The sequence below is a fragment of the Octodon degus genome, unplaced genomic scaffold (assembly GCF_000260255.1).
Source record: "Octodon degus isolate 3935 unplaced genomic scaffold, OctDeg1.0 scaffold00211, whole genome shotgun sequence".
Taxonomy (NCBI): domain Eukaryota; kingdom Metazoa; phylum Chordata; class Mammalia; order Rodentia; family Octodontidae; genus Octodon; species Octodon degus.
In genome coordinates, this window is record NW_004524787.1 from 3,486,160 (window position 1) to 3,496,043 (window position 9,884).

General features: G+C 41.7%; 1 protein-coding gene across 1 annotated transcript in view; it reads left to right on the forward strand.

Annotated features, from left to right (window-relative positions):
• Window positions 1-9,878, forward strand: part of Msn (moesin) — a 79,661-nt gene extending 69,783 nt beyond the window's left edge. The window contains exons 8-13 of the mRNA XM_004644813.2: window positions 2,193-2,356; window positions 5,528-5,658; window positions 5,908-6,068; window positions 7,374-7,466; window positions 7,811-8,035; window positions 8,598-9,878. Of these exons, the coding sequence (XP_004644870.1) occupies window positions 2,193-2,356; window positions 5,528-5,658; window positions 5,908-6,068; window positions 7,374-7,466; window positions 7,811-8,035; window positions 8,598-8,762 (939 nt within the window). The 3' untranslated portion in view covers window positions 8,763-9,878. The remainder of the gene's footprint in view (window positions 1-2,192; window positions 2,357-5,527; window positions 5,659-5,907; window positions 6,069-7,373; window positions 7,467-7,810; window positions 8,036-8,597) is intronic.
• The last annotated feature ends 6 nt before the right edge of the window (window positions 9,879-9,884 follow it).

Here is a 9,884-nt window from a genome sequence, read left to right on the forward strand (position 1 = left end):
CTAAGATCAAGAAAAGTCATTGAGTCCAGATCTCCCTTTAATGTATTCATCACCCTCCTTACCTACTTAGTTGCCTGTGGCTAGCTAACAAGACTAGAAAACTCATGATTGAGAGTAAGATAGAAACTCACATGAGGGTCTACTTTTCTGGTGTACCTTGTGTCTGACTTTGAGCCTGACCTATTTCATGAGATCTTAAACTTCTCCAGCCCAAAGGTGTCTGAACTTCCCTTAGGTTGAAGAAGTTCAGACATACTTTGTATGTGTTGTCTCCTTAAATGCTCAATAACTTGATTATATGGTTATACCCATTAAATTGATGAAATTCATATTCAGAGGGATGGAGTGATTTGCCTAAGATCACATAGCTAAAGCAGTACAGCTGTGATTTATGTCTAGATCATTTGATCTTAAGAGCCTGTGTTCCTTCCATTGTACCCCAAGCTGTATGAAATGATAGCAGTTTGACTTGACAGCAAAGTTAGTGGTCAACCCATCAGCTGGTGATCTTGGTCCAGTGGTATTGGTAGTAACTAACTCAAACTCACTGGATTTTCTTGTGTGTTTCTTATTGCTGCTGTGCTCAACTTTCATCAGAAAAAGGTAAGTAATAAAACCAGCTGAGATAAAGGGCTTATTAAAGAAGCAGCCAGTACAGTCAGTGTTTAGGGGATGTATTTATGAGTGTACTTATATATAGCCTACCTTGTTCTAAAAGTATTTAAAGAAGAAAAACAGAAAGAAATGTATAAGAAATTAAGAAGAGAAAAAGTACAATTGAAAAAAAAGGAGACGAAACAAATTAAATCATCATTTGTTCCTTTCCATAGACCTGCAGAAATCTACAGTATAGCTGTCCAAACCATCCTGCTGACATAGTTAGATAAATCTTTTTCTCCCACTCCCTCTCCTATCCTTCTCCTTAACTCAGTAACTCTTTCCTTTTGAATAAGTTCATTCCTTTTTCCCAGTATCTATTGTACCCTTCAGATTAATTTTTCTCTTTTTCTTCAATTTTATATGGATATATCTGCTAATATGAATAACTGATTGGAAGACAACACTATGTATTACAAGCAATACCGTGTAATTCATATTACTTTGTTAAGTGAAATTCTGTATCACTATTAATTTTTTCTGGGTTTTTTTTTCTGTATTTTTAGGGAAGGGTCTATAGGGTGTTCAGGGTCTCACTATTAGATCAGACTCATAGTGATTCTCCTGTTTACAGCCTCCCAAGTGCTGAGATTACAGGCCTGTGCCACCATACCCAGTCTCATTTGCCATCTCAGCGTGCCCCAGGGTTGGGGCTGGCACAGGAGGCCCAGGAGATTGTTTTTGTGTTTTAATTCTAATTTATACTCTCTTTTTAAATTTTTTTTAAAAAAATATTTAATTTCCTGAGTTAACCCCTTATATCTTGGCAAAACCCTTACCAAACAAATAATCTTGAAAAAAAATAAAATGAAAGTATATAAAGTTCTGAGTTTAGGTGATGCTTTTTGGAGATTGCAGCAACAGTTCAGTCACCCATTTTGTACCCAGTAGGATAGTGTGCAGAGACTGTGGCTTTTAAAAGAAGCACTCTGTAGCTCAATATCATATCTAATTAGTAGAGAAAGTCAGCTCTGATTCTTCACTTGAATTGAGGGTATTTTAGGATGCTTTCTGTAAGTAAATATTGAAAGGAATTGTGGCTTGATGAACTACTCTTGCAGAGTTAAGAAACCTGAGTTCTAGGGCTGGCCAGATAGCTCAGCAGACTAAAGTGCCTGCTTAGGCAATATAGTGACCAGGGTTCAATCCCTGGCATGCTGTGCCAGCCCTGCCCCCAGGGTGCACTGAGATGGCGATTGAGACTGGGCATAGTGGCACCCGCCTGTAATCCCTGAGCTTAGAAGGGTAAAAACAGGAGGAGGGTCACTATGAGTCTGATCTATGTAGTGAGACCCTGGTGACCCTGTACTAAATACATAAAAAAGGAAAGAAAACTGAGTTCTAGTCTTTCTCTACCACTAGCCTACCATCTGACCCTGGGCAAATCACTTCACCAGTCTGATCATTAGTTTTCCTATCTGTAATGGAAAGGATTGGATAAATAGTCTTCCCAATTTGGATTTAGGTTTTCAGAAGATAGAAGTTCTGCTTTGCCTGTTCTTCCAAGCGCTTTTTGACTGCTGTTTTTCCATCAGGACTTTGTCTTTTATGCTCCTCGACTGAGGATTAACAAGCGGATTTTAGCCCTGTGCATGGGGAACCATGAGCTATATATGCGCCGCCGCAAGCCTGACACCATTGAAGTGCAACAGATGAAGGCACAGGCCCGGGAGGAGAAGCACCAGAAGCAGATGGAGCGGTAGGTGCTATAGAGCTGGAGTGGGAGCCTGCTTGTTAGTGCTAGGGTAAAGGAGCTGTTCAAGACTCCTGAGCCTTCCAATGCAGTCTGTGAATTCAGCCTAGTACTAAGAGTGAGTGAGCTGCAGGGATGGTACCTCCTGCATTCATTCTCAAGGTGTAGACATCCTTGTTTCCCTTGCTATGGGATGGATGGACATTTCCTATTTCCTCATTGGCTATGAACTTCAAGCCATTGGTAGATAGCCTCTGAGTTGCTCTAGGCTGACTAGTCTAGTGGCAGTAGTAGAGAGCTCTATGCACAGTTAAGCTTGCATTTTCTAGGGATTTTTGAACAGAAATAGAGCCCCCCCATTTTTCCTACAAGACCATAGTATATTCAGTATAGCCTCTTGCTACTCAAAATATAATCTGCAGCTCATCATCATCATCAACTTGGGAACTTGTTAGAAAGGCAAAATCTAAGAGCATGCTCCAGACCAGTGATCAAAGTCTGTATCTTAAGATCTAGATGATCATTTCTTCAAAGAAATATTCAGATGGCCAGCAAACACTTATATTCATCCTTTGTCATTAGGTAAATGCAATGGAAACAGTAATGAGGTACTACTTAATACCTTTTAGTGTAGACACAAAAAAATAAAACTGGAAATAAGTTAGTGAGGCTGTGGAGAAATTGGGATCCTCATGTACTGCTGCGGATGATGTGAAAAGATTGAAAACAGTGGGACAGGTCCTCAAAATGTTGAACATAAAATTACAGTGTACTTCTCCAATCCTGCTCCTAGGTAAGTAGCTTCAAATAACTGAAAATGAGTATTTAAGCAAATATGTGTATACACATGTTTATAGGAGCATTATAAACAATAGCTAAGATATGAAATGTTTATCAATAGAAAAAAGAGAAACAAATTATAAATACATATAATGGAGTTTATCTTAGTCTGTTTTGTATTGGTAGAAGAAAATTTCTGAGACTGGATATTTTATGAGTAGAAGTTTATTTTGGCTCATGGCTTTTGAAGTTGACAAATCCAAGAAAGAAATAAGGCACTCACATCTGCTAAAAGCTTTTTAGTATATCATAGTATGGCAAAGGGCATCATCACATAGCAGGAGCACATGTAGGGACAGAGTATTACATGAGCAAGAAGGATTCGGGGGGTGGGTGCCAGGCTTACTTGCAATAACCTATTTTCACAAACACTGTAATCCTGTGAAACCTAAACCATTCACTTCAGCTAGGGATTATCCCTTCTGAGTTTTGTACTCTTAATGACCTAATCACCTCCTACTAGGCTCCACCTTGTGAAGTTTTTACCACCTCTCAATACTGTTACATTAGGGAGCAAGCCAATAATATTGAACTGTAGGGGTTCTAAACCACAGGAGAATATTTTTCAGCCATACACATCTAAACCACAGGAGAATATTTTTCAGCCATACATACTGTGCAGTATGGTTGCACCTCACAAACATTAGGCTGGGTAAAAAAGTTAAACATAAAAAGTTATGTATTATGATTCTATTCACAATAAAACATATGTAGAAACAGAATGTAGATTGGTGGTGGTCAGGGGTTTGGGAGTGGGGAGAAACTTCCTAATGAGTATGAGGTTTGACTTTGGAGTGATGAAAATGTTTTGGAGCTAGCAAAAGGTGGTTGAATAACATTGTAGATATACTAAGTGGCTCTGAATTATGCACTTTAAAATGGTTTATGTTGGGGACCTGTCCCTTAGCTCAGTTCTTTAAGTGACTGCTTCAACAAAGCAGTCAGGCTCAGGTTGCTGTGGTTCGATCCCCACAACTCAAGCCAGCCAAACCTGCCCTGAGGGCATTCGGAGCAAAGAAAAAATGGTTTATGTTATGTGAACTTTAATAAATTATTTTAAAAGTTCTCAGTTGATTCCTATGAACATTAAGATTTGAAGAGCATTCTTGTTATAAAAATTTGGAACCTTCTTGGTGCAGTGGCACACACTGGTAACCCCTGTACTCTGGGAGGCTGAGGTAGAAGGATTACAAATTCAAGCCCAGTCTGAGCAACTTAGTGACTTAGTGATACCCTGGAGATGGCTGGGGAGGTTACTCAGTGTGAAGGCCCTGGGTTCAATCCCTGCTACTGAGAGAGAGACATATATAGAAACAGACAAATATAGTTTGGACTCATGGAAAGTTTCTAATGTACTAGACTAGACATTAGCCACTGTATGAGTATTTACATACTAATGTTCACATTTATTTAGAAAATTTTACCAAGATAGGGGTCAGTTCACAGAGCTTAATCTGGCAGCTATTAGCCTTCTAAGTCTTCATGGTCTAATAAATAGAAAAAAAATTAATCTCAATCAATCTCTCTGTCTCTGTCTCTCCTTAACATATTTATATATCTCTCAAGATAGAAAGACTGTTCAATTCATCCACTTAGTAAATATTTATTGATTAATGAAAAAAAGACCAAAAATGCTTGTCCTGATAATACTGTCATTCTAATGTGAGGGGAAGGAGATAAACATAATAAATAAATTACATAGTATTGGTATGGTAAAAAGGACTGTGGACAAAAATAACAGGGAATAGGGATGGGAAACAGCACATGCCCAGTACAGCACATACCTAGTATTTTGAGAGCTCACAGGGAGAAAAAACATCTAGCCAAGGGATAAGAAGGCTTTCTTGAAGGGTTGCTAATTCAAGAAAGAAAATACTTATTCTAGGTCTGCAACACACTCTTAGGGCGAAGATCCTAGAACCAGGCTTCAGGGCAGGCAAAGTTAGACCTAGCCACAGGGACTTCTAGTCTGAAGCATATCATCCTAGTATGGGGCTATAAGTCCACAAAACAGAGTAGGACATACAGGCCATTGTATAGATAAGGGAACTGAGAAAAAGAACAGAACAGCAGCATAGCTATGGTGGCTGAGAGGGTTACTCATACATCAGGAATTCCAGACTGGGTTTCCTGAGTCAGGGGCAAACTGACTGGTCCATGAGCATCCACCCTATGTAGGGCTGTGATACGGAGGTAAGGATGTAGAGGTAAGTGAGCATGCTCTAAGTATACAAGCTCTGGGTGTGTTGGAGGAGAGAAGTTTGAGGGGAGCCTAGAAATCCCCAAATTTTTATGTAGCTTTGCTGTATTTTCCATCTGCCCATGTCCATTTCCTAGTGCCTTGCTGGAAAATGAGAAGAAGAAGCGTGAGATGGCAGAAAAGGAGAAGGAGAAGATTGAACGGGAGAAAGAAGAACTGATGGAGAAGCTGAAGCAGATTGAAGAACAGACTAAGAAGGCTCAACAAGGTAAAGCTTAGTTACATGACAAATGAGTTTCCCTAGATTCTGACTATGTGAGCTGCATACCTTTCTTCTTGAGCTGTAGATCCAGTTGATATTGTACAAATAGGGCCACAGAAGAGATGAAGGATGAATGAAGAAGAATTTTCAGAACCTCCTGCCAGTTGTGCCATGGGATGGAGCATTTCCAGGAAGAAAGATAGTGTGTTATCTTCATCCTGGTGCCCATCACATATCTCTCCCTTTTCTGCTTAGAACTGGAAGAACAGACACGCAGAGCCCTGGAACTTGAGCAGGAACGGAAGCGTGCCCAGAGTGAGGCTGAAAAGCTGGCCAAGGAGCGCCAGGAAGCTGAAGAGGCTAAGGAGGCTTTGCTGCAGGCCTCCCGGGACCAAAAGAAGACCCAAGAACAACTGGTAAAGCTGCACAAAGGGCGAGATTATGGAACCTGTGTTTTCTCCTTTGTCTGCCTGCCTGTGCTTGAAGGGATGACTCTTTGTAGGTTTCCATTCCACAAGCCTCGAACAGTTCGTTCAGAAGCAAGCTGAGACATCAGTGGTGCGGCCTAGAAACCTTTGTAGTCTTTACTAGCCCTTCATTTTTATTCCCTTTTTTTTGTTTTTCTTTTTTTCAGAGAAGGTCTCATTATGCAGTTCAGGTTGGCCTTGAACTCACTGTGTACCTCTTGCTAGCCTCAAATGCATGTGGAGTGTCCTGCTTCAGCTTGTGGGGTACTGAGATTATAAACTGCAAGTGTGCATCACCATGCCTGGGTTTTAGTTACTTTCTTATCTTTGGAGATCTGAGCTGGTAACCTGACAAAGGAAAAGAAGTGAGGAGTAAAGGTCCTCATGCTTTTTTAGTGTCTGCTGTATCTTCCTGTGCTAGCTGTGCTTCCATTTTACTTATTTTTTATTTTTTACCAGCAACCCTATGAGATTAACCCCCATACAAAAATCTTTCCAGATAAAGAAATTAGGTCTTCATGAGGTTAAGAGACTTGCCAAAGGTCACATAGTTGCAGGATTAGAACCCACTTCTCCCTCAGGTTGAAATCACATGCAAAACTGTGTCCATACATTATTTGGTGTGGGGGGATGTGTGTCCATATTTTTTATCACAATTTGCAGAGTTTCTGTAACTTAGAAGTTAAACTGCAATCTCAATTTTTTGACATATCCTCTGCCTTTGAACTGTTCGGGGTGGGATTTGAGGGAACCAAAACCTAGCTGTCCAAAGAAGCCTTTTGGGAAATTTGCCCAAGGTGTGAATGTGTGCATAAGCTTTTTTCCCTTGTTCAGATCACCTTGAGACATTTGTGTTCTTATCTTAGCAGATACCTATGCATCTCAGGGCAGCAGAGAAGAGTTGGTACTTAGGTTGCCTCTAGATCTTCAAGGAGGCCCTAACTCCATGCACAAATGAGAGGGATAGGAGGAGAGGGAGGGAAAAAGAGAGACAGATAAGAAGAAGACAGAGAACTGACATGTTACCCTCTTTGCAAGGTGTACAGTTTAGGAGAGGAGCTATGGTTTATAAAAGAAGTCCTAGGTAAGGAAGAGAGAACTGAAGTGGAGTAATAATGGTTAAAATCCTGCCTGTGGAGCAAGCACATGGACTAGCAAGTTTCTAACTGGTTTTGTGGGGGAATTTGGGTTGTAGTCACCTGGTCCTTGAGGATCAGGAGGCACCACCCTCACAGGCTTCCAATTTACCTGTAGGCTTCAGAAATGGCAGAGCTGACAGCTCGGATCTCTCAGCTAGAGATGGCTCGACAGAAGAAGGAGAGTGAGGCTGTCGAGTGGCAACAAAAGGTAAGACAGAGCACCAGAATGAAGTACCGTGAGAAGGGATCCTACAGGCATGCAAGTCAGCTCCTCAGATTTCCTACCTTTGGGCTCTTTCCACCTTGCACCATTTCTGTATAACTGGCATGGTGGAAGAAGATGGTCAATGTTTGCTCAAACACTTTTCCAAAATTCCCTAATACCCCCAAGGTAGTGCATAGAAATGCTTCTGTTTTATAACTGTGGAAACTAGGAATCAGGCAGAGGAAATCATTTTCCCATTTTATGTCTGAAAACAGCCAGACTTCATGGCAAGCATAGATTGCCCCAGGTTACTTAGTCTAACTTCCGATTTTTGTGTCACTGGACAGGCACAGATGGTACAGGAAGACTTGGAGAAGACCCGTGCTGAGTTGAAGACTGCCATGAATACACCTCATGTGGCAGAGCCTGCAGAAAATGAACAGGATGAACAAGATGACAATGGGGCAGAGGCCAGTGCTGACCTGCGGGCTGATGCAATGGCCAAGGACCGCAGTGAGGAGGAACGTACCACTGAAGCAGAGAAGAATGAGCGAGTGCAGAAGCACCTGAAGGTATCCAAGCAAAGTCTCAAGGAGACTATGTCCATGACATGCCCTAGGCCATCACAATGGGGAGTAGTGACAGGAGACTAACAGGGGGCTGCATGGAAGTCTAAGCCTATGTCCAGCGAAACTTTGAAGAGTGGTCACCTTTCACTTTTTAATCAGATCCCAGTTTAATGCTTTCCTCGTAGGGATTTTCTTTCTGCCTCACTTTCTGTCCCATCTTCATTCACCTCTTATGTTCAGAAAATATCTACCTGAATCTTTGGTATGTTGTTCTACTATCAAGGGATATCTATTATCAAGTAGTCTCCTAGGTTAGCATGTGTTTTTTTTTAATTCTTGCCCCACTACAGTCCTAGGTTTTTTTCTTTCTCTCTTCTACCTTGCCTCCCTCTAGATAGATGGTGCATGGAAGAATAGATTGATGGATATAGACACAGAATACAGCTGTAGATACAGATATATAGAGAAGGAGGGAAAGAAAATAACAGAAGAGAAATCTGGTTAAATAAATAGAGCTAAAATGGGAGGAAGCTGTTGATCTCTGCATCTTGTTTCATTTTCACAGGCCCTCACTTCAGAGCTGGCCAATGCCCGTGATGAGTCCAAGAAGACTGCCAATGACATGATCCATGCTGAGAACATGCGACAGGGCCGAGATAAATACAAGACCCTGCGTCAGATCCGGCAGGGCAACACCAAGCAGCGCATTGATGAATTTGAATCCATGTAGTCATGTAATGGACACCCAGCCTCTAGGGACCCCTCCTTTATTCTTCCTTCTATTCTTGATACCTTTGTATAACTCACACTGTGCTGGAGCCACTAACTAGAGCAGCTCTGGAGTCATGCCAAGCATTCAGTGCAGCCATGGGACCAAACCTAGCCCATCAGCCCTGCTCAATTCCTTGGGCAGACAAACAGCCCACTGTGGTGCCAATGGGATCCCCTTCTCCCTCCCTAACTCATTTAATCTAGCTTGCTAGAATAGACCATTTCCCCAGCTCTGAGGCACTTTCCCTTTGATTAGGCAAAAACTTCCATACGTAACTGTTACCCATGAGAGAGAAATGTAGAGTAGATTGAGTATCCCTACTCACGTATACCATCATTGCCTTCCTCTTCCATGTCATGTGTTTTTAAATTTTTTTTCAGGGTTGGATTATAGGGTTTAAAAAAAGAGGTAGGGCCCTGATAGGGTCACCTGACCTAAAATTTAGCCTCCCAGAGCCCATCCATTTTCGAGGCTTTCTAATGCTTGGAGAGTAAGATTCAGTCATTATTGTTTCTATCTCCCAGATTTGGGCTGTTAGAAACTCAGTAATAGACCTTTTCTCTTAGTTTAGGAACTCAGTTTCTCCTTAGTGTAGGATAGAAAGATAGTGCCTTCAAGGGGCTTTATAGCCTACAAGGCCATTGGTCTTTTTGTCCAGGTAAGAATGGGTAGAAGACCCTGCCCCAATGCCTTATGGAGCCTAAGCTTCAATCAAGTGACCTCTGAACAGTAGTATCTCATGTTATTCCAGAACCCTAGTTCTTCTCTGGATCTGCCCCTGTCCCCTCCAATCCCTAAATCACTTCCAGCTAGAACAGTAGGGATGAGTACCTGAAAGCTTAACCAGCTCCATATATACAGCTCTTGCCAAAATAAGTGTTCACACCTTTTGTCAGTATTTTCCCTACCAGTCCAGGTCACATCCCCCATCAGAACTATTTGGGCCCTAGTTCCTGCTTCACAGCCATCTTGGCCTTGGTGTGGTGAGCCCTAGACCTTGATGCCAGTAGGCTCAATTAGGGAGTGGACAGAAGAAGGTACATATGGTAAAGAAGCCCATGCCTCTGATCCTACAGTTTA